We start from the raw sequence: 24,404 nt of genomic DNA, 5'->3' as shown, positions 1-24,404 counted from the left end.
TTTATATTTATTATTTTTTAATTTATATAAATTAATATTTTTTTAAAAAAATAGAATCTTAACAGTGACGTGTATTTGTTGTTTTCTAAATTATTTATTTCATATAAAATTATTTACTTAAAAAAAAAAAAACAGGTTTAGAAATTTAAACAAGAGCATTAAAAATTTAAAATTAAAAAAATTAAAAAAATTATTAGCTAGCAGTCTTAAAAAAATTAAAAACTTTTCATATAATGATGCAAATTAGAAGAATAATTTTATCATAAAAGCATATAATTTAAATTAAAATAGAGCTAAATATAAGAAACAATATAAAAGAAGATATGCAGAATTACGGATATGAAATTTATTTTATATAAATTAAAAGTGAGTGAAACTACGTCGTTTTAAATAAAGCTAAATACGACCTACAAGAAATGAAAAAAGGATAAAAGGTACAGAGAAAGCGTACAGCATGTGAAATCGGATTTTGGTTTTGTCATACCAGCGATATTTACAGAGACGAGAAGTTTGCTCGACATGGCAACAACACCGGATTCTTCCCCGAATACCAACGAAGATGCCACTCCCGACTCCAACCCAACCCCTAATTCTTCCGACGCATTAATCCCCACTCACTCCGGTTCTCCTGCCGTCTGTTTCCTCAATGTCGCCGCCGATTCCTTCGCCGGTGCATTCATGGGCTCCATCTTCGGATATGGTCTCTGTCTTCTTTTTTCCTTTTTTGTATTTTCCTTGTAGAACAGTTAGATGTCATTTCATTTGTCAGTTTAATTTTCGAATTATATGTCAGTTGTTGAGCTGGTTTTGCAGGATGATGCAGTGACGGTAATGGTAATGATTGCTTAGTTGGTAGTGGTTCTACAAAATTTAGAAAACCGCTTGGCTTTTCAATGTTTTATTTTGTTTGCTAGAGGGGAATTTGGGTCCGATTTGTGTGGTCTGGTATTAGAATTGAATGATTTTGAAGTCAACTTTTTCTCTGTTGTGATTAGGAACCATAGTTGCTACAAGGTAGAAATTTTCCTTCTTTTTTAGTTTGATTAGATGGTTACTGCTGTTCTTAATGCTGAGACTGAGAGCTCACTGGTATACTGTCATGGATTGAGCTTGAAATGATTATATAAATATGAAATCAGTGATTTATTTGACGGTTGTGAAAAAGTGAAGATTTCATGCACAAATAGACTTTATATATGCATTTAATGCTTAGCGCATTTGTAAGATTACTGATGTTGTTATAGGTAATGCCTGTTGCCCGGAAATGAGAGTGCGAAAAATGCGGTTTTCTGCTTCTTTGTAGATACTGATTTATTCTTTGAAATGAGAAGCGTGAAGTCTTGGAAAGTTTGGAGTAAAAAGAGTTTTTATTGGTGCCATGCAGCATATTTTTTAGTTTCTGGCTCAAAGAAGAAAAATTATCTTGTACATAACTGAAGTAAAAGTAGTGATTATCATAGGATGTTCCTTTTTCCCCTTTATGTAAATCCCTCACTTCTAGCTGCTACCTTTATGGAGTATATTCTTTCGACTTTTTAATTTGAGGAGTTCATCAAGTGCTTGTTAGAGTTAGACTGATGCATGGATGTAAAGATGGTGTCACTGAGTAGCTAGCATGCTTAATCCAAGTTCTGAAGGAAGTTCTTTAGTAACTGTGAGTAAGAAGTATAGATGCGATTGTGGTTAAGTTGTAATGTTGAGGTTATTGATGAGGGGAAAATGATGCATAAACTAGCACTTTGCCTTAGAAGTTAAAAGAAAAAGAATGTTTTTGAGTTTTTGCTAAGTAGCTTCTAGTTTTAATGCAGAAATAGGAGTTTTTTCCTTTATTGTCCAATTAAGGTCATATTTTTGTAGAATTCACTGGTTGATTAGTGAAGAGATGGTTTTTATGACTGATCCAGGTAGAGAACTGTTATATTGCACTCAGGACTAAACTGGTACTTGTGGTTCTGTAATTGCTTTATTCCTAAGGTTTGTCCTTTTGGATGAAAGAAATAAGTTATTTATATTGTGGGACCGCCCTGGTTTTGAACTGCACAACAATATTTCGGTCCTGAACATATAGTTGTCTGTTAGAATCAATTTTTTTTAAGTATGGTGACATGAATTTCTCAAAACTTGTTTTCAGGCCAAGGGTTGCTGATTAAGAAGAAAGGCTTTAAAGGATCCTTCAGTGAGGCAGGATCTTCTGCCAAGGTATCTATACTCTAAAGTCTAAGATACTTGGATTAAGTGCTCAAATACTGGAACTTCCTCTAAATTACATATTCTTGGCCTTAATGGTTTTGAGATAAGCTTATGTTTATAATTGCTATTGCTACTAGACTTTCGCAGTTTTGTCTGGAGTACACAGCTTGGTTATGTGCTTGTTGAAGAGGCTGCGGGGAAAGGATGATAGTATGGCTGCTTGTTAACCATATATCTTGCCTTGTTCTCATGATTCTTATAATCAATGTCTTAATCATGGTTTTCTTCTTGGACAGGCATTAATGCTGGAGTAGCTGGATGTTGCACTGGTTTGGCCATAAGTTTTCCAGGTGTGAGTTCATTTTGGTCAATTTCTGTTTTCATCTATCTTTTATGCCCTCGATTTCTGCTCCTTTTTTCTTTCAATTTTCTTCTGCGTGTACTAGCTTTTTCTGCAGTAACATTGTTGAATTGTCATTGCATTTAGATAGTTTGATAACTGGTTTTCAACTTTTAAGCCATGTGGCCATGGCATTGAACCTTGCTTGTGCGTAATATTTTATGCTGCAGGAGCCCCACCTGATCTTCTAAGGAGCTGTCTCATATTTGGAGCATTCTCATTTGTTGGGACGAGGCTTAACAACAATCAACCAGCTCTGGCACATTCATTTTATTCGAGGAACAAAACTGAGCATCACCAGAGGCCTTTTCCTGTAGCACTGCCACTCTCCCTGCCTCTCCCAGACGAGCTGAAAGGGGCCTTTTCTTCTTTCTGCAAGTCCATAACGAAACCTAACATGGGCAAGTTTCCACAGCTTATTACAAAGAAACATTGAGCGTGGTAAAATTATGTTTTAGAATTACGGGAATGCTCCGTTTTCTTTACTGTGTAAATTGTTAGTTTAGATGTTGAGGCTTCTTGCAATCTAAGCTACGGGATGGATTCTTATTCTGGATGGCTGTCATTGAAACTTTCCAGTTGCAGCTTATTCTTATGGTTCACTAATATTTACTGAGTTGTCACAGCATCGGAATGACTTGATTTTTAGTTTTTATTAGCGCACTTATAACGTTGAAATTGTGTTTAGTTGATGCTTTCAGTTCAAAAACTTGGGATTCCTGGGTTTTTAAAGATTATTTAAGGGTCTTACAAACACTTACTTCCTTGAGACCATTTAATGTTAAGTAACCTAGTTTTCTCTCATCTCTGAAAAGTTGTTACAAGAGAGTATTAGCTACTTATTTTATAAATTTTTTGATATTACCGTTGGTAAACATAGATAATTTATTTCTAAGTAATCAATTTACTGTTAAGTATTGATCTATAATTTTATGTTCAGTATTTGATTTGTTCTAGAATGAAATCATAAAAGTTTTTGTCTGTGAATCTCCTAGTTTTAAGATGGGTTTGTCTGTCTTGGACAAGAAATAAATTTAATCTCCGTATCACTCTGACTGCTATATATATATATATATGTGCATACATATATATATAAACCAAAACAATCATACGAGTAATTGTGGGGATATGTATACCCTATACTTTTTTGTTGTATTTAAATGAATAAATGTATTATTCCTAATATTTTCAATACTAGTAATAATGATGATTAGATCTTCTGAACTTGCTATGGTAAGTTTGCTATCAAATCTCCAAAATAAAAATTTTCCGAATAAAATATGAAGAAAATAATATTACAGTAAAAAAAATAATAAAATGACTAATCTGGCATTCTTTTTAATAAATGCCACTAGTGACATATACGTTTTCTGATTTAATGTAAAACCCAAATAGTAAATTTGTGTTTGTTCATCTTTAAATTTTCTCTTTATCTCCCATTCACAGCCCTCTAGAACAGAGGAAAAAGAGCTTCTCAATGGAGTCTGGATCTCCTCCCTACATGGTTAGCTTAATTGACCCATTCATCTCCTATTTTAATACATATTTTTCCTTGTATACCTATAGTAATTTTACTTCTTTTTATCTGGGTAGTTAACTTTATCTGGTGGGTTTTACTTTGTTTCTGCTTTTTTTTTTTTTTGTAAATTATTCTTCAGTCTTGTATTTTAAGACTTAACGTTCGTGCTGAAGGATGGGAGAGCTCGTTGAGTGAAGTTTTAGAAGGCATCAGAGGTTCATTCTTTTTTTCCAATAAATGTCTCATCTTTGGAAAATTTTCAATCTGATAATTTGTGGTAATACTAATCAATTTTTGTTTCTTGGCAAAACAATTCTCAGATGTCTCCTGCACCATTGATGCATCTAGAGCAATAGCTTATGTTTCTGGGGAAACAGACCCATGTATCATCCTCAGGATCAAAGATGCTGGCAAACATGTTCAGCTCCTAAAAGTAAAGTATGGCTACAACCCATCAGAAATTTCAAGCTATCAATCTCCTCAACACTATCAATCTGCCATCTCTCCACCCTATCATCCTCATCATCTGCCTCTGCAACCTGTACTACAACCACCCTACTGCTACTCTCATTGCCCACCTCCCATCTCCCACTCGTGTACCTGCTCATCAACCTATCCATCCTGCCCTTACTATGCGCCTTCAAATTTCCCGTCCCCCTATCCATCTTGTCCGTACTATACGCCCTCCGGTCAGTATTTTCCCCAGTCACCACCACCACCACCAGCAGACTTCAATATCGGGGAACCACAGTGCAGGATTATGTGAAAGTGTTGCTTGATTTTAGATTATGAATCTGTTCTTTTGATTTGGAACTCAGTTTGACATTTACTGATTATGTTAAATGTTATTTGTAAGAATACTCTGAATAACAAGAAATGTTATTATGAATCAAAATAGGTACATCAATAGAAGTTCTTGTCTAATGCCTATTGAGTATTGGGCGTACTCTTGCCCCGCAGGGACCATCCATGGACCTGTCTCGTATTCTTGTTGGTGATAGGAGATCAGCAAGAACAAATACAAATGAGACTAACAAGCTCCGTCTGTGATCTAAATCTCCACGGCACATAAGAAACTGAAAAATAAGACTGATTGAGTTGAAATCTTAAAGAAATCACTCAAGAAAATGATCCCGGAACGAACTTAGAAACATGTTCAATGTGCACTTCTCGTGTTACTTTCGTGTGTGACTTTGTCACCATATGGAAGATCGTAGAATTTGGCCAAATATGCCAGAGCTTCATCGTTGTTGTTGCAGATGTTCCACAGCGAAGCAATCTCCCCTTTGGAGATGGTACCCCAGTCCTCACAATCATCCAGAAAGTCTAATAGCTTACAATAAAATGAGTCATAGTTCATCACCAGGAAGGGAACAGGCAGGTCAGATCCAATCCTTTCGAGCTGAATCAATGCTAAGATCTCAAACATCTCGTCTAGAGTACCAATACCACCAGGAAGAGCAATCACAGCAGTCTTGTCAGAATTACTATTACGAACTGCAGCATCCACCAAACCATGTTTTCTTGCAGAGAAAAACCTATTTTTGATATGAAGTCAATCCTTGAAGTTCCATACCCAGAACAACCATGTTATTCTAATTTTAGTAGTGACTAATTTTACCTGCATGTGAGATAAGTTTCAGAAGGCAGGTATGGATGAAAATTCGAGGCCGTCCATTCACCAGCTTCTCTTCCTATCTTGAATCCACCAACTTTCTTTCCTGCTAGAAGAGCACCTTTAATCGTGGCATCCATTAGCCCCGGTCCAGCCCCTGTCCATGTGGTACAATCTAAAAGTTCTGCAACCTGCTGAGTAAGAAATATTAACTAATAAGGACTCCCTTCTCTGCAAATGATTTTCTAAAACTGAAAGAATGGAATGAATTTACTTGCCTCTCGAGACAACTCCCGCGCTTGCAAGTAATGTGAAGTATTGGGTCCCATCCTTGAAGAACCTAAATACACAGCTCCCCTCCCAAGTCTTTGTATGAGTTCATAACATCGTGCAATTTCTTTTCTGACCTTTCAAACAAGAAAATCAAATTGAGAAATAAACTCTAACATACTGAGCAAAACCACAAGGCACTTCACCAATCACTCCAATAATAAAGGGTCAGTACCAGAAACAGTATAAGATAGCGTCGAAGGTAAATTAAATGCCAGTGCTACTCAGGAAAATAATTTGCACTAACAAAAGTTGATTAAGCAAAGATGACTGGACAAAATGATTAGGTTCTAGACAACAGTAAGAGCCAACAGGAATAGAATCAAAAGAGAGAACTAGCAGTCTTTCAGCTTATGAATTCAATAAGGAGAGTCAATAAAGAATGAAAGACAACCCAACTTGGACATCACACAACAAAACAAGATCAGAGACAGGACAGAAAAGTTTGCGAAGTGTTTGGCATTTCTTAGCACAAGCTAAAGGAAGAGAAATAGAACCATCCAATTAGGAAGCAACGAAAAAGTAATTTGAAGCTTACATGTATTATATGATTAAAGTGCTAGGCTAAACTAGCAACCTCCTTGCCTACCTATAGCGAAGACAGGACTAAGACACTGCGGATTGTAATCGCATATCAGAAATTCGGCAAAGAAACAAAAGAAAACAAGGGAAAAAAACGGAAACTCCAGTTACATTTATGTTCACTTGGAGCTCTGTGGCAAAACAACACATACATATATATACTTTAATCTTGTAAATTAGATGTGATGATTTTTTAACTTTCCACATATAGAAATAGAAAGAGATAGACTAAGAACATATCTCTTATGCCAACAAGACCAAATAGATATTAAATGAATATAATTGGAGTATGGATGGAATATAATTATAATAAAATAGAGCCAACATGCTATGGGGTAGTGATCCCGCTTAACGGGTCAAGTTAATACATACTAAGAAGCAATATTTGAATATCAATTTGATCAATATCATCAATCTCATAACTACGATACCAAATCCCATCAATCCAATCACTGCTCACAATTCTCTTTTTCTTATCAATGAATGGATCTTTTTAAGTCCAAACGATGGATAAACTCCCAAAATTTCAAAACCAATCATGTCACAAACTTTACATGCTAAGAACTGAAGTTTTCATTTGATTTAGGGCAAAGCAGCATTGATAAGTAACAAGCACGTTATAGATGGGTCATTCCACAAGGCTTGACCTGTCTCGTACTGTAATTTACACTTGAAGCATCAATCAAACATAGGGCAGTAGAAGAAAGCAACCAAAACCCCTAAAATAATCAAATAAAAGGAGCTAAAAATGGGATTGGAAACAGGGATTACCTCATTTGGGCTATTTCTCTCTTCAAAATCAACTAACTCACGCTTGCACTGCAGAGTTCTTGGTGGGTTTGCCTTTGAGAACTTCATTCCCCAACATAGTCGGTCTCTTTCAGCAGAAGATTTGAACTTTACAGAACTATTGTGCGTACTCAGCGAAGCGTATAAACCCAGTGAACCCAACATTGAAATCACTGTCTTCAGATCCTCCAAACCAAGATGTACCAACTGGGAATGTGTTTTTGCACTGTGATTATCAGTTTTTTTGGAAGAAAAAATGGAACTTTAAACAAGTTGAGCATCGAATTGGCAAGTTTTCATGAGAATTTATGGGATTGAAGCTTTTGGATGGATGAAGAATTAGATTCCGGGTATATTGCTTCGATATGCACTTTCCTTGTGAAATAGTGGAATGGTACAAAAATATACAAAATTGTATAAATTTTCGGGCACATTATTTACTGATCATGTAATTTTTATACTTTCAACTTTTTTTGGTAAATTTTTGTAAAAATGTAAAATAATTTACGAAAAAAAAGATATTTTCTCTACAATTTTGAAAAAGAAAGTGGATTCTACGTGATATGTGCAGCTTAAAATGTAATTTATTCATAAAATTTAATATTATGTGCAGTTTTTATATTAACATAAAAAAAATGAAAAGAAGAAAATTAAATGAATAAAATAGGACTTTATCAAGATTTTACTCGTAAAAGATTAAACTGTTAAAAAATAATATATCTATCTAGAAAAAAATCGGTACGCAGACTATTTGATAAATCAAACTTTTAGTCGACTTATTAAACCATCTTACTAACAGCAATCTTCTAAGGAAATTTCGAACATCATTAGAGAGTATTTCATCGAATCTTCTATCTTAAAATATATAATATTTAATCGTTTTTTCATTTTAGATTATTGTGTTTGTATAAAAAAGATAGAATTTTAATCATATGACAATGATTATATACCGAGTTTAATTAAAAAAAAAATAATTTTTAATTTAGTTATTAGTTTTTAATTATTGCAATTACTTATTGACATTTTATTTTCATGTAGTTATTTAATTTACTTATATGATAAAATAAATATATTTTCTAACACATGCTCATAGCATAATAAATTTACAAGAAAATTTTAATAAAATTAAATTTACCATAGCTTGTGACTTTCTTTACCGTGATTTTATCATACAAAATTAGATTTTTAATTTTAATGTACTTTAAATATAATCACTTAACTATATTTTTTATTATTTAAATTACCATATTATATATATTAATTATTTACAAAAGCATTCTTTTAAAAAGAATATTATTTCAACCCACTACTCCAGTGATCAGCCCACAAGAGCAATTGGCAGTCAGCCCAACTACTCGAAGGGCATTGTTTATTGACTATTTTGCCCCACGAACTGTATTCCAAAAATTGAGGGTAATATAGTAATTTAATATGCTAGGGTTTTTCAAGTATAAGCTGCTCGCCTCTTCTTCTATCATTCTCCTCTGCCTCTCAGAACCCTAGCTACCTCTCTCGGCGGTGACTCGTGACTCGCCTGACAGAGAAGCTTTAGCACCACTTCGCCAAAATGGGTATCCGTCAAATTAATCCAGTTCTTATCGTCCATAGATTTCATCTTTGAGTTTTCATTGTTGTGTCGATATGTGAATAAATTTATTTGCTTGCAGGTATCTCTCGTGATTCGATGCACAAGAGACGTGCCACTGGAGGCAAGAAGAAGGCATGGAGGAAGAAGAGAAAGTAAGTTATACCTTAGTTTTCTATTTGAAAAGGTCGCTGCCTGAGTTTTCATCTTTGATTCTGTTTGTTTGCTGATAAAGTTAAAAGAGGGGACGGATGACAATATTAGGATTATAATCTCGTGGTTGTTCTCTCATTTTAGTTTAGTATTATCGCCTTAACTGTTTCGACGAGAAGAATCTCTTATTCACGTTTCATTAGTCCGTAGCAATCGTTTTTCTTTTCCATTGATGATTTTTTTGTGATCTGAACGTAAAAAAGTGAACTCTTTACTTGGCACAAACTTTTGATGTTTCCACCAAGTTTTCATGTTTGTTACAGTTCCAGGTTTAATTAATTAATTCTTTATACTCTTAATCTAAATATTCATCATTGACTAACATGGTTTGACTGAGAGATCTGAGAATATAAATAGCCGTTACCAATTTTATTGTGCTTGGAGTTAATGTAGAATGCACAGTGAAACTAATCACTTCTGAAATATAGCTACTTGAGATATTTTCAATGGAGCTTATTTCTGCGTCCCCTGCTTATTAAGGTATGAGCTTGGAAGGCAATCTGCTAACACAAAGCTGTCAAGCAATAAGACAGTTAGGAGGATTAGAGTTCGTGGTGGAAACGTGAAGTGGCGTGCTTTGAGGCTCGACACTGGAAACTATTCCTGGGGAAGCGAGGCTGTCACACGCAAAACCAGAATTCTTGATGTGGTTTACAATGCATCTAACAATGAGTTAGTTCGTACCCAAACTCTAGTGAAGAGTGCCATTGTTCAGGTTGATGCCGCACCATTCAAGCAGTGGTATCTCCAGCACTATGGTGTTGAAATTGGTCGCAAGAAAAAGGCTACTTCAATCAAGAAAGAGGGAGAGGTATCACATTCTTCTGTTGTTAGTCAAGCCATTCTTCTTGTATGCTGTTCAATAGGTTTACGTTAACCAGAATTTAATTTCTTGTGGGCTTGGTTTAACTCCTTTTTCTTTTTATCTTAGGGTAAATTATGTGATTTTATCTTGTCATCAGTGGTTGCCCGACATGCATTGTTATAGTCAAGCCAATAACCACATATACGAGTCGATAGTCCTCCTGCATAGTTATGGTTGTAGTAGAATACTTCTCTTGCATCATTTTTATCGTTCTCCCCGCTGCTACTATTTCAAGTTCAGTCACTACATGTTTCTTAGAAATATTTAGCGGATGAATATGGTTGGCTGAATGCATTTAGAGGTACCCTAAACTTTTCTATTTTGTCCATCAATTCAAAATTTTTATTTTCATTCAATCTGATTTTATTCTATAAAGTGTCCAACTTATTATCTCAAGTAATTAGATGCACAATGTTTCTTCTTGTGTTTAATGACTACCCAATATTTATGATTGTAGTTAATTGAGGATTTTTCTAAGTTACCAATATTGGATTATATAAAATAAGAAGCTAACAATAAAATGAAAAAGGATAAAAAGAACAAAACATTTATAGATGCTGCCACCATTGTGTTTATCACTCTGTATTTTGTTTTGGGGTAAAATGCAGGGTGATGAAGGAGATGAAATTAATGACTGTAGTTTCTTAGATTTTTTTTTTTAATATTCTTTTGCACTATTAATATGTTGCTGCAATTTTTATAAATAAAGTGGCATGTCAAGTGACACCATATTTATTCTTGCTAATTGATAGATGCATTTAATCAAATTCAACCATAGAGGTTGGACACAACTAAATAGAAATCTTGGTTACCGAATTGCTCAAATTATAATGCCTATTAGATCTGTAAAAATTTGGATTCTTTTAGGCACATTTAGCCAATATGGTTAGATCTTTATAGGATGTTCTGTTTAATATTTTGGTCCTATACATTTTTTTTCATGATTGTTGACAGGAGGCTGAAGCTGCTGCCACCGAGGAGGTGAAGAAGAGCAATCACGTTACAAGGAAGCTGGAGAAGCGTCAAAACAATCGCAAGCTTGACCCACACATTGAGGAGCAGTTTGGTGGTGGTCGTTTATTGGCTTGTATCTCCTCACGACCTGGTCAGTGCGGTCGAGCTGATGGGTATGTTACTCTCTTTCTATCTGCTTATATTTCTTCTGATTTTCTAGATTTATCATGGGGAAATGATCAACGGGCAAATGAGGAAATAATCACCTCATAAATTTCATCTTGGATGGGGATTTTATACTGCCGGAAGAAGATTACTTTATTTTTTTTATCCTGATGAAAATTTGATGGATGTATGGCAGATATATACTGGAGGGGAGGGAGCTGGAATTCTACATGAAAAAGTTGCAGAGAAAGAAGGGGAAGGGAGCTGGTGCTGCCTAAATTTTTGCTGCTTAAATATTTTTTGGTCTTTGATATGGAGGAGTCTGTTTGTCAACTTAATTCCTAACTTTTATAGACTTGAGAGTTAGTTTAAGACTTAATGTTTGATGCATCTGATTTTCTTTCAACAAATTTATTAAAAACCAAGTTTTTATAAAATTTAAATCAATTTTTAAATTTAACAAAATTTAAAATTAAAAGTCTATTGAAATTAATTAAGAGTATCAGATTATTTATTTTTCTTCTTTTAAAGAAAATTATATCTTTTCTTAGTTTAAAAAAAAGTGTGATATTTCAGATGCCACAATTTATTTGTTCTTCCAAGTAGTGTTAATTATTTGAAAAGTCAATATTCTAATTACATCAACACATTATAGATACATGTAAATCTATAAAGTGGGTTCTAGAACTCACTTTTCATTCTGTGTTAAAGTTCTAACTTGTGAATTTACTTATAATTTGGCATTATTTTTATGAACTTATATATATATATATATTGAAAAGAGTATTAGCAAAAAGAAGATGATTTGTACACATTTCCACAAATTATTTTTAAGGTGAAAAATATTCTTATGATTAGTTCAAATATATAATTTATTTTGGGGTAGGAAATATATGCATTAGGAAGTCCTGATGTGGATATATGCATTATTAAATTTCCATATTAGGCAATAAATATATGCATTAGGAAAATATAGATGTATGCACATATATAAACATGTGACAATTTAATAATGGGTTATGTGCAATGATAATTAAGCTGCCATTATTTAAACCTCAAATTGCAAAGCCAATTTCAAACATAAACAGTAATTAAGGGAGTAAGAATTCAATGATGCAGAGTCCCAGTTACCCCTTGTGTAACCTGCGATTGCACAGGCAACGCTTGTGCTCCACTACTTCCTTCAGGTAATTAAGATTTTATTTTCTCATTTAATTTTCTTTCTTAATTATGTTCTTTGAGCAACTAATCTTCATTTAAAGTAGCATATAATTGAGATTAAATGTATGTATTGATATTTTGAAAAATATTTTTAATAATTATTCACTTGATATATTTTTGTTTGTTTAATGAAAAGCTATGAAACTAGAGCCGCCGGAGCTCGGCGGACATGTAGCCAAATCTATAATCGAAAAGGAAAATTCATATGTGTATGGAATAATTATGTTCAAAGATCAAGCTCTAGGGTTTTTATTCCGGTTGATGAGAACTACTGGGTCGATATTATTCTTAAAATTAGCTAATTTCTCTAATTATCTATTTAGACATAAAGAGTAGATGAATAAATAGATCAAACAAAAAGTTATATCACGTAAGAATTACGAAATAATAAAAATTCGGTATTTTAATTTATCTAATTGATTTAATATTATAACTTTACAATATATTTTTTAGCATCATCCGACATATGACTTGAATTCATAATACGAAAATACACAAGAACACAATACGAGTTGAACTCATAAACCGTAACAACCCTAACTCGTAAGGGATGCCATGAACGTTTCCTTCCTTCATATATGCCACAATAAATTTCAACTTAAATGGATCATCACAACAAGATTTCCTTCAATCTAATTCTAACATTTCTTACAAGCAAGAGAATACCAGATCATTTATAAACTAAGAGAAAACAAAAATTAATACCCTTTAAGCAAGTAAATAAACCTTTAAAGTTCTAAATATTGAATCATCATCGAGCATAAGAGTCTCTAAATCTTTCACTGTTACTGATATTCCTTTCTCAGCTTCTACCTGCGCTGCAAAACAAATTTGCATGAGCTAACTCGCGCTCAGCAAAAATAATTAAGACCCAAATCTACAGAGTTAGTTGAGAACATATAAACTTATTTACATTCCTTTTCGATATCAAATGAGTGTGCATATATCGGTAGAGTTATTCAAGTAAGAGTTAATCTCAGTCCTACATATTTAGAACGACTATCTACTGCTTAACCCTTAACCCATTTAGTCTTATCAGTCTTCTTAAACGATAACTCACGAACCTCTAATTTGTTAATTTAATTCTCATTTTCATCAGTTATAATGATAAAATAATAATTAATACAACACGAAATAATGATAATATTTTTAAAAACAATTATATTTGATTATTTATGATATGATACAGTACGATATACTATAATTAATTATTACAACTAAATTTTAATACGAATAATTTTTTTTTACGATGCAATACGATATGATAATGATGCAATTCATTCATTATAAATACAGTACGATTCATATTTCATAATTAAACTTAAAAGTAAAGTAGTTTCTCATAAATTACGGTACACTTTTCACAATCACGATTCACAATACAGGCTAACACACTGACATTTAGACTTCAGGATCTTCTATATTATGTGCATACAGGTAATTTAAACTATCATTTGTTGATATAAATTTAATAAAGAGCATTCATTTGCTAAAATAATAATTTATAATTTGATATAAAACAAACTCATAACTATATATCTAAATTAATTGAATGAGAACAAATTGATGATAAAATATGACAAAATTTTAATTTTATAAATTCTCTTAGTCAACAAAAGTAAATTCAATTTTTAGAAGTGCATGCACTGACTAAATTCTTTTGATAATATTAATTCAAAGTCCTTTCTGCAAATGGATTTTTCAATGACAAATTGTTCAAGTCTTTTTCCAAAACTATTATAGTTAGTTTGGTGAACAGATGTGTCTGCGCCTAACCCTTCAACTTGACTGGCTAAGCATTTTTAATCAAGGCGTCCGCTCTTATCCAATCTCTCCATAATCGACTCTCAGAATTTTCCACAAAGGTTCCTCATAAAAGAGCAAAATCCACCTATATAAACACCACCCATCTCCCCAAAAATCTCACCCACAAACCAAAATAAAGTCTATACATCACACACACACACACACACAAATTGTTATCTACTTGCCAAGCTCCAAAACATAGTTATGAGTCCCTTAAAAACTACCTTACCAATCTTGGGCTTACTCTTTGTTACTCTATCTTTCAGATTAGCCAATGCAGCCACATTTCAAGTAAGGAACAATTGCCCCTTCACTGTCTGGGCCGCAGGAGTGCCCGGTGGCGGAAGACAGTTGAACCGAGGGGAAACATGGATTATAAATGCCAATCCTGGTACTGTTCAAGCCCGTATTTGGGCTCGAACCAATTGCCAATTTGATGCTTCAGGCAGAGGTAGGTGTCAAACTGGTGACTGCAATGGACTTCTTGAGTGTAAGAGTTTTGGTGCGGCCCCAAACACTCTGGCTGAGTATGCCCTGGACCAGTTCATGCACCTGGATTTCATCGATATCTCGGTGATCGATGGGTTTAATGTGCCAATGGAGTTCAGCTCAGTGTCTGGGCAGTGCACGCGGGTGATCAAGTGCACCGGTGACCTCATCGGGCAGTGTCCAAATGAGCTGAGGGTGCAAGGGGGATGTAATGGGCCTTGTCCAGTTTTTAAGACGGAGGAGCACTGCTGCAACTCTGGCAACTGTGGTCCAACAAATCTTTCAAGGTTTTTCAAGCAGAGGTGTCCTGATGCTTACAGTTACCCTAAGGATGATCCTACCAGCTTATTTACTTGCCCAACTGGAACTAACTACAAAGTTGTTTTCTGCCCTTGAAGCCACATTTTAATCGTGTTAATCATATATAAATATTATGTATAAAATAAACTCGGGCATAAAACGTTTAATGATCAAATATTGTCACATGTGATGATTGCGCAATTACCAATTTGCTATTGGTTCTGATAATAAATATTTGACTCCTATTACACTACAAATAACTCCTACTACCTCTTCGTATTTTTTATTATCTCTTTTAGCAAATTTGAAAATTTTTTAATTATTATTTATTAAATAAATTTTTATAAAACAAACTGTATTATCTAATATTTTAAGAACAAATCTCGAATTTACTGAGACAATATAAAAAAGTATCTCATTGAAATAGAACGAAAAAAATTAGTTTCAATATGCAAAAACTGAAATGATAACAAAAAGAATGTTTCCTTTGAACAACAGCCGAAGTTGTACATGCATTTTCGATCTACATATCGGACTTACACTAATGAAAGAGTCAATAAAATTCAAATTGATTACGAAGAGATTTAAAAATTAATTAATTCATAGTTTGTCCGAGAAACTACTTAATCCTATATATCTCTTATTCTCACGTCTGTCTGATTCTTGAATAATCCCCAAAAATCAATCACCGTCTCCATTGAACTTCCAACTCCAAACTCGCATCCATGATTTGATTGAGGTTTTATCGATGTCATTAAGTTTTATGGACGATCTGTAACTCTACAATGGAGTTCTCTTGCTGAGTAATATTCTTTTTTGTTAATTCATATAATCTTTTTGTTATATATGTAACGATAATATAAATAAAGTTTTTTTGTTAATTTGACTTCAACAAATTATTTAATGGAGCACCAAGGTCATAACTCTAGAGTTGAAAGTTTGGCAGCTACGCCATGTGTTAATTAAATTTCAATAAAAAAAGTACAAAAGATTTGTGTTTTATCAACGTTTTCAGCCTAACAAGCTCGCATGCAGTGTGAGAAGTTCTTGAAGTTTGGTTGATGTCTAAAAAGTTTGATATACATAGAATATCAGGGGTGGTGGTCATCCTATTAATAAGATATGTTTTGTGACCATATAATTAAAATGTATAAAGATTCCATTTTCTTCTATGTATAGCTTAAAATGTAGTTGTCAGATAACATGTGCAAAAGGAGAAATTTAATCAAGTGATCCTACAATAGTTCATCTGCCATCTGCCAACTACCCCGTATCACTTAATCTAGTTAACCATATTCACTCATCTTATAATCAAAATGAGAATCCAAAATCACCATTCAGAATACAAGAAAGCAGTATAAATTGTGAAGAGTCTCGGTTGGCAACATTCTGTCACTATGGAATTCTACATGGGTTCGGCTGCTATCGTGGAACACCCGAAAATTTTCTTTTTTTTTTTTGTAATTTAGAATTTTATTCTAAATATAATAAAATAATTTTTTTATTTTTATTTTTATTTAAAGTAACAAATAAAATAAAATTGATGAATAATTTAATTAAAAACAATTTCGGAGAAAAAAAGTGAAAATTTAGGTTCTGAAAATATTTTTGAAAGAAAAATCAGAAAACAGAGGCCAAAATGTAATTTTGAAAAATTTCGTCATGTTGGACGCTCGGTTAGCAGGCCCGGTGAATCAGGACGCACCGTGTGCCAGCGGACCCTGACGCGGGCGATCCGCGTGCCCGCGATCAAACATCACAAATCCGTTCTCGTGCGCACAGACGACCCAGATGCGTTCCTTCCCCAAATGCGATTGGACGGTCATATTTGAACCCGATCGGACAGCCTAGAGTGGATCACGATGGACGGTTCATTTTGGATCGCGATAAACGATCCAAATTCACTTCCTATTTAATCGCGATCGGATAGTACAGATCAAACGCGATGGACAACCCAGATCAAAAGCGAACGGATATAAATAACCCTCATCTGCACCAAATGCTAACCCTAAACGCCAGAACCCCTCACCGGAGAAGACGACCCAGCCACCGGGGAGTCGACTGCCGCCACCCGCCGCCGCACCGAAACCCTTTTCGACCACCAAAAAAGGTTGATCGGAGCAAAATACCTAATCGCAACGTGAGTTGGAGGAGCCGCCGCACCGGAGAGCCCTACCGCCGGTACCATTAGCGCGTTTCGATTCCCGGAGAAAAATTCAGGGAACCTAGGGACCGCCCGTAGGCGCAGTAAATAGTTTAGCTTTTCGGGTATCAAATCAAATAAGGATCCCTCACTCTATTCCCTATCATAAAATTGAAGTTTAAATAAATAATAATATGGTATTTGTACAAATTAAATGAATGTGCATAATTAATTACTAATTGCTAATAGAGCCCGAACCGGAAATTATTCTCTGTTAATCTCTGTTGATATATTTTACAGTCTAAAAGCATGATAGTGCTCTATTGATTTATTTTATACTTTGAATGCATGAATTGCTGTGTTATGTGACTACTGTTTAATTGAAAAATTGAGATATGATTGCATTCTCTGATGTATGTTTGTTTGCTTATGTGATCATGGTCGATTTGGAAAATGGGAACTAAAGGAAAACAAGAAAGTTGTGTAATTAAATAAACAGATGGAATGACAGCCTTACTGGATATCCTGAGAGATGGTGGACGGATCGGGTACATAGAGAACCCTACCGTGAATGTTGTCTCATACCAGACGGGGTATGAAGACTTAATAATTTGGCACTCATACCGGACGGGATATGGGGACGACTCGCTTCACCTTCATACCGGACGGGGTATTGAGATTTAATAAATTAGTGCTCATACTAGACGGGGTATGAGGACGGCTCGTAATTGAGATTGTTAAAAGAAATGGTTTACGTGTAGCGGAGACATCCTTATGAACTCCCATGGATACTAATAGGCTGATGAAAAAGTGACAGTTATTGTTTGGTTATTTGATGATGTGTATAAATTTACGATATGTGTTATGTTGTTATTCCAACTAATTACATATGAAACTATGATATGTGTTATGTTATTGATTCTATAGGTTATTTTTTAGAAATCTCGTTACACTAAGTGAATGGTAAATGATTTTATGATTGATAAATGAATTTTCTAAATTTAGTACTCCATTAATTGTTTTTGTTTTATACCCACATTTATTTCTATGTCGGTGATATAGTGTGATATCCTTACTGCGCTAGTGTAACTCATTTTATTTAACCATTTTATATTAAAAGGACCAGGTTCCAGACTCCGATCCGCAAGAAGATTGCGAGTAGATGCTGTATATTTTCTATTTTTCATTTATTTCCTTATTTCTTATATTTCTTTTAAAATGGTGAATTTCGCAATACTGTTTAGTACTTTTAAGTTATTGTGTAAAGAATGTCAATTTTAACTCTTTTATTTCGCTTCTGCACTTAAGTTATTATCTATTTCTTTTGGATTTCTGGTGTCTTTACATATCATATGTGCGATAGAGGCAACAAAAGAATATTTCATAAACACTAACACATATATTTAACACTTACTGACTCCTCTAAATTTGGTTAGCAATATGACATATAGTTTTGCTGGCATGTAATAAATTTTGTTTCAACCCCTCACCACAACCCAAAGTTTCATATTGCTTAAACACTTTAGGTGAGAAAGCTAAGTTACAACCATAACAAAGGAATAAATATTAATATGAGTGGGGTGACCAGAAGCTATAAACAAACTCAAATGCAACTTTAAGAACAGATGGTTTTGCCTTAAAAGAAAAAAATGGCTGTGACTCTAAGTTCACGTTCATGTCATGAAGGAACTTGTGAACAAACCGCCAAAGCCGGATAACTTGTCCAAAATTCTTATGTGGAAGATATTTCAAACTATGATTGAGTAATAACTTATCATACCTCAAGGAAATAAGTATATATAAGAAAAATTATTCTGTACTGCACGAGCATAAATGAATTGGATCTATTAGTTCATTCTGATTTTTTACTATCCCAAAACCAATAACATCTATGAGTTCTTCCAGCATTCATATTTCTTACCATCAAAAATAAGAATCTAAATGTCAATCTACAATCAAAGAGGAAGCAGAAATACCTTACTTGCCATGTTTCTTCCTTAGCAGTTCTATGACAAAGTCATTGCGGGGTTTGATTCGAGCTTGTTGGGGAGCGATGTAGATATGAGATAAATGGAGGCCTGCAGCAAAGAGAGATGCTCCCGTAACAAAGCATCCCACAGTCATGGCCAGCTTCTTAGGCGTTGAAGGAAAGCACAGAACGATATGGTTGTCAGCTCACAGTTCTATCAGGCAATTCATCAAACCCCTAGCGGGCGTTCAGATAAAAAACCCCAACAGCTACTATAAATGGAGATGTTGAGTAGGATTGAACAGGAACTTACTCCAGATCATCAAGAAAGCTTAAGACTATAATTCAATGAAGGATCTTATCTTATTGGCCGTATAAATATTTGTAGCCCATTGCAGTAAGAAGTAGGAAAGCGATGGATATACCTAAAAAACAGGTAAACAGAGAGGAGATACGAGGTTCAAACACAGATGGGTTTTGTTGGTCTGGATTATAATTTCCTAAAATTATGGTTTAGTTGTTATTGTTTGTAAAACCTATTTATAAGGCTGATTCGTATCAATTTCCAGAGCAGTTTCTTCAAGTTCAACTCTTGTCTTCTTTAATTTTGTTTTTTCAATCATATCTCTGCAATTTTTAAAATTTACTTGACAGTGGTATTTGAACCACAAGTTTCTAGTTCGTATAAGAAAAATAGTAGTTTTCTTTTGTATTATTAGATTGTTGTCAACGGTATCTGACAACTTTGTGTAACCTACAATTTCTCATTTCGATGGTCACTATGATCATTGGAACATGCTGATGGAAAATTTTCTTAGATCGAAGGAATATTGGCAAGTCCTGTCAGAAGGAATACCAGAACTAGCAAGTGGAACAACTGTCTGATGCGCAGAAAGCAAAAAATGAAGGACTGAAGTTGAAGGATCTGAAAGCAAAGAATTATTTATTTCAGGCTATTGACCGTTCAGTCTTGAAAACCATATTATACAAAGATACCTTTAAGTAAATTTGGGATTCAATAAAAAAAAATATCAAGGTTCAGCAAGAGTCAAACGTGCACAGCTTCAAGCCCTGAGATGGGATTTTGAGACTCAACAGATGAAAAATGAGGAGTTTATTACAAATTATTTTGCAAGAACCATAGAGATAAGTAATAAAATGCAGTTTCATGGTTAGAAAATAGAAGATGTCACCATTGTAGAGAAGGTCTTGCATTCTTTGACACCAAAGTTCGATTATGTGGCTTTTTCGATTAAGGAATCTAAAAATATAGATGCACTCTCTCTTGATGAATTATGAAGCTCTTTGTTTATGCATGACTAGAAAATGAATAGCAATTCAACTAAAGAGGAGCAAGCTTTAAAGGCTTCTACTTTTGATCATTCCTCAAATTCTAAAGGAAGAGGCAAAGGAAAAGGAAGAGGAAGGGGAGATTGAGGCATTAGAAATAGCAGCAAGAATTCCAAAGCTGATGATGAACAACCTCAAAACAAAGGAAGATGATGGGGTCAGCATTTTGACAAATCCAAAATTGAGTGCTACAAGTTCATAAATTCAGTCACTATTAATATGAATATCGCACCAAGATGCCTAATGACAAAGAAAAGGGGGAGAAATCAAATTTCATAGAAAATCAAGAAACTGAGACTTTATTAATGACTATTTAAACTAACGAGGAACCCACCTTTGAAGCTTCGTATGTGGATACAGGCTGCAGCAATCACATGTGTGGCAGTAGGTCTCTTTTCTCTCATTTAGATGAAAGTTTTCATTCCACTGTCAGTTTTGGTGACTGTTCTAAAGTAGATGTACTGGGAAATGTGATATTAACATTAGCACCAAGAATGATTTTGTGGAGACTATTTCTAATGTGTCCTATGTTCCTGACTTAAAAGCAATTTGTTAAGTGTTGGTCAATTATGTAACGGCCCCGGAATTTTTAAGGGAAATGTATATATAAGAAAAATTCTAAGTGCGAAAGCGAAATAAAAATTTTGATTAATATTCCTTACACAATAATCCAAACGTATGAAAGAATAGACTAAATAAAGTAAATACTAGAGATGAATATTATAAATAAAATTATGAAATCTTTAGACATCTACTCGCCGTCTTCCCGCGGGACGGGCTCAGGAACCAAGTCTTCCTGATCTGAAATAGTTAAGTAAGAAATGAGCTACACTACCCCAGTAAAGATATCACACCATCTCACAGTCACAAAAGTAAAGGTTGGTAGAAAACAAAAGCGACCAATGGAGCATAATTTATAACAAACTCATTTATCAATAATAAAAACCTTTACTGTCTACTTACCTCGGTGAGATTCATGAAAATAACTTATGAGAAACAATAACATTATAAGCATCATAAGATCATGCACACTCTGTAACATAACACGTGTCATACTTTTGTATTTAAATCATCAGACAACAAATTTTCTCTTTTATCAGTCTACTAGTATCCATGGGGATCCATAGGGGGTCTCCACTACACGTGAACCATTCACATTAATAACTTAATTCCAGGGCCGTCCCCATACCCCGTCTGGTATGGGCGCCAAAACACATAAAGTCTCCATACCCCGTCCGATATGAGAGACCACGTTCCCGGTAGGATTCCTTATGGACCCGGTCCGTCCACCATCTCCCAGGATATCTAGTTAGGCTGCCGACATTATCCATTTATCAATTCACATACATTTTTCTATTTTTCTTAGTTTTCTGTTATCCAATCAAACATAAACTCGTAAACCAGTAATAGACACCAAACAAGGCAACACAACATCGGATTCACAATAATTCAAACCATAATAAATGAAACCGTGATTCATGCATACGAAACTATAGAATAAACACATCATGTACCATACTGCATTTAAAACTGCAACCTTAATTAATTATACATATCTATTAATTCACACCATACCATTTTATCATTTATTAAGCTTTAATGCCGTAATAGGAAATAAGGTGAGAGATCCTTACTTATTTTGGAGTCTGAAATCGGGTTCTCACTGTGCCTACGGGCAGTTCCTATATTTCCTGAATTTTTTCCAGAAACTGAAATACACTTCCAGTACCTGCACATGTCCCTAAAAAATCCCAAATCAGACCCAGGGCCTTTTCGGCCAATTTTGGAATTTCGGCACGGCGGCTCCGTCGTGCTTCGGCGACGACGCCGCTGCCCGCGGCGGCGATCCGCCTCGGGTTGGTAATTTTCGGCCGTATTCGGTCAAACTTGCATTGGTTCCTGTGATAAAACACCCCTAGGGCCCTCGGTGGGCCAAAAAATACAGAAAACCGAGACTTATCAGCGGCGGAGCTCTCGGGTCCGGCGGCTCCTCTGGTGCGAGTTGCGATTTGGTGTTTTGCTCCGGTCAACTTGTAGAGAAAAGGACGGTGGTGTAAAAATTACATCGAACGGGAACCGGGAAAGGCCTCATCGGAGGCAAAAATCGAAAGAACCCGCGGTGGCGCCGCTGGTCTTTGGCGGTTTTTTCGGGCAATTGGCCGGTGGTTTGGCTCTGATTTGGCCACGGGTGGATTCAGCATCGAAAAACGAGCCAAGGAGAGAAATTTTACCTTGTTTGGCGGTCGAAAAATCCTCCGGTGCGGCGGTGGGTGGCGGCGACCGATTCCTCCGGAGGCTGGGCCGTCTTCTCCGGCGAGGGCTCTGGCGGCTAGGGTTTGAATTTGGATATAGGTGAGGTTATTTATAACATTTTTCTCGTAATCTGAGCCGTCCATCACGATTTAATCTGTACCGTCCGATCACGATTAAATTATAAATAAATATGGGTCGTCCATCGCGATGCAATCTGGGCTGTCCGTGCGTGATTTAATCTGGGCCGTCTGCACGCGTGAGATCCGAGCCGTCCATGCGCGCTTTTAATCTGGACCGTCCGCGCACGCGGGAACGGATTTGGGCCGTCCGATCGCGCGCACGCGGATCGCCCACGTGTCCCCGTCTAGTGTGGCTTCCCACGTCAGCGTCCCTGCCACGCGGTGTGTCCTGGTTGGCCGGGACTGCTGATGTGGCTGCTGACGTGACACAATTTTTTAAATTACGTTTTGACCCCCGATTTCTGATTTTCTTTCCAAAAACACCCCTAAAATCCAAATTTTCACACATTTTTTCCAAAATCAATTTTAATTAAATCCCAAAAATAATTTTACATCATTTTATCATTATTATTATTTTTATTTCTATTACATTAAATTAAATTAAATTAAAACCTTATAAATTAATTATTAAAATAAAACAAAATCAAAGAAAATTCCAATAATAATAAAATAAAAAGTTTTGGGTGTTACAAATTAGAAGAAAAAGGCTATGTTATAACCATTCAAAATGGAGTTTATGAAATTTATAATCCTGCGAAGGGTGCTATTGCTATTATTCAAAGGAGTGCAAACAGGTTGTTCCCATTAAAACTACAAGTTGCTCAAACTTGTTTGATGGTTGAAGTGAAGAATTCTTCCTGGCTTTGGCATTTTCGATATGGCTACTTGAATTTTGGTGGATTAAAAACTCTCCATCAAAAGAATATGGTACAGGTCTTCCTCCACTTCTCATTCCTTCTCAAGTTTGTGAAAAATGTGTTGTTAGCAAACAACACCTAATCCATTTCCACAAGGGAAGTCATGGAGAGCTAAGAGTGTGTTGGAGCTGGTTCACTCTAATATTTGCGGATCCCTTAATCCGATATCTAATGGTGGTAAACAGTATTTTATAATGTTCATTGATGATTATACTCGAAAAATCTGGGTATATTTTTTGCAGGACAAATCTAAAGCTTTTGAAGTTTTTAAAAGCTTTGTTGAGAAAGAGGTTGACAGCCCTATAAAAGCTCTTCGTTCAGATCGTATGGAAGAATATAACTCACATGAATTTGTAAATTTCTGTGAGGTTCATGGAATAAGGAGATAACTTATAGCAGCCTATTCATCCCAGCAAAATGGAGTTTGTGAAAAAAAAAATTGCACTATCATGAATATGGTGCAAAGTCTATTAACAAGCAGTGGTGCTCTAAAAAGTTTTTAGTTTGAAACAGTCAATTGGAGTATTCACATTTTGAACAAAAGTCTCACATTTGCAGTGCAACACATGACTTCGGATGAAGCATAGAGTGAAAAACGACCAGTTGTATATCATTTTAGAATACTTGGGTGTGTTGTATATGCTCGTATTCCATACCAGAAAAAAAGGAAACTAGATGATAAGGGAGCGAAATACATTTTTCTTGGTGTTAGTGATTAATCAAAGGCTT

The 24,404-nt window shown here is 34.9% G+C and overlaps 5 protein-coding genes across 6 annotated transcripts; 4 read left to right on the top strand and 1 right to left on the bottom strand.

Annotated features, from left to right (window-relative positions):
• Window positions 1-434: 434 nt before the first annotated feature.
• On the top strand, window positions 435-3,218 carry LOC110820843 (Mitochondrial import inner membrane translocase subunit Tim17/Tim22/Tim23 family protein). The gene is made up of 5 exons (XM_022050447.2): window positions 435-700; window positions 2,132-2,199; window positions 2,328-2,400; window positions 2,487-2,540; window positions 2,761-3,218. The coding sequence occupies exons 1-5, from the start codon at window positions 520-522 to the stop codon at window positions 3,024-3,026; spliced, it is 642 nt and encodes a 213-aa protein (XP_021906139.1). The 5' UTR covers window positions 435-519; the 3' UTR covers window positions 3,027-3,218.
• Window positions 3,219-3,360: 142 nt separating this feature from the next.
• On the top strand, window positions 3,361-5,033 carry LOC110820845 (hydroxyproline-rich glycoprotein family protein). Its single transcript, XM_022050450.2, has 3 exons — window positions 3,361-4,094; window positions 4,249-4,324; window positions 4,430-5,033. The coding sequence occupies exons 1-3, from the start codon at window positions 4,068-4,070 to the stop codon at window positions 4,873-4,875; spliced, it is 549 nt and encodes a 182-aa protein (XP_021906142.1). The 5' UTR covers window positions 3,361-4,067; the 3' UTR covers window positions 4,876-5,033.
• Window positions 4,973-7,826, bottom strand: LOC110820844 (Putative lysine decarboxylase family protein). Of its 2 annotated transcripts, none has more exons than XM_022050448.2 (4): window positions 7,408-7,826; window positions 6,003-6,131; window positions 5,731-5,915; window positions 4,973-5,647 (listed from the first exon to the last, which is right to left on the bottom strand). In XM_022050448.2, exons 1-4 carry the CDS (start codon window positions 7,588-7,590, stop codon window positions 5,266-5,268), a joined length of 879 nt encoding a protein of 292 aa, XP_021906140.1. In that variant the 5' UTR covers window positions 7,591-7,826; the 3' UTR covers window positions 4,973-5,265. The 2 variants fall into 2 exon arrangements, with proteins under 2 accessions (XP_021906140.1, XP_021906141.1); XM_022050449.2 differs by having other exon boundaries at window positions 6,003-6,126.
• Window positions 7,827-8,854: 1,028 nt separating this feature from the next.
• Window positions 8,855-11,597, top strand: LOC110820743 (small ribosomal subunit protein eS8). The gene is made up of 5 exons (XM_088218677.1): window positions 8,855-8,996; window positions 9,093-9,165; window positions 9,704-10,034; window positions 11,043-11,215; window positions 11,404-11,597. Exons 1-5 carry the CDS (start codon window positions 8,993-8,995, stop codon window positions 11,483-11,485), a joined length of 663 nt encoding a protein of 220 aa, XP_088074803.1. The 5' UTR covers window positions 8,855-8,992; the 3' UTR covers window positions 11,486-11,597.
• A 2,731-nt stretch (window positions 11,598-14,328) lies between these two features.
• Window positions 14,329-15,224, top strand: LOC110820846 (thaumatin-like protein). The gene has a single exon (XM_022050451.2). The coding sequence runs from the start codon at window positions 14,439-14,441 to the stop codon at window positions 15,117-15,119; it is 681 nt and encodes a 226-aa protein (XP_021906143.1). The 5' UTR covers window positions 14,329-14,438; the 3' UTR covers window positions 15,120-15,224.
• The last annotated feature ends 9,180 nt before the right edge of the window (window positions 15,225-24,404 follow it).

Source organism: Carica papaya, chromosome 4, assembly GCF_054855325.1.
Source record: "Carica papaya isolate Zhongbai chromosome 4, ASM5485532v1, whole genome shotgun sequence".
Lineage (NCBI taxonomy): Eukaryota > Viridiplantae > Streptophyta > Magnoliopsida > Brassicales > Caricaceae > Carica > Carica papaya.
The sequence above is the reverse complement of the archived record's forward strand: the minus strand, read 5'-3'. Positions and strand labels throughout refer to the sequence as shown.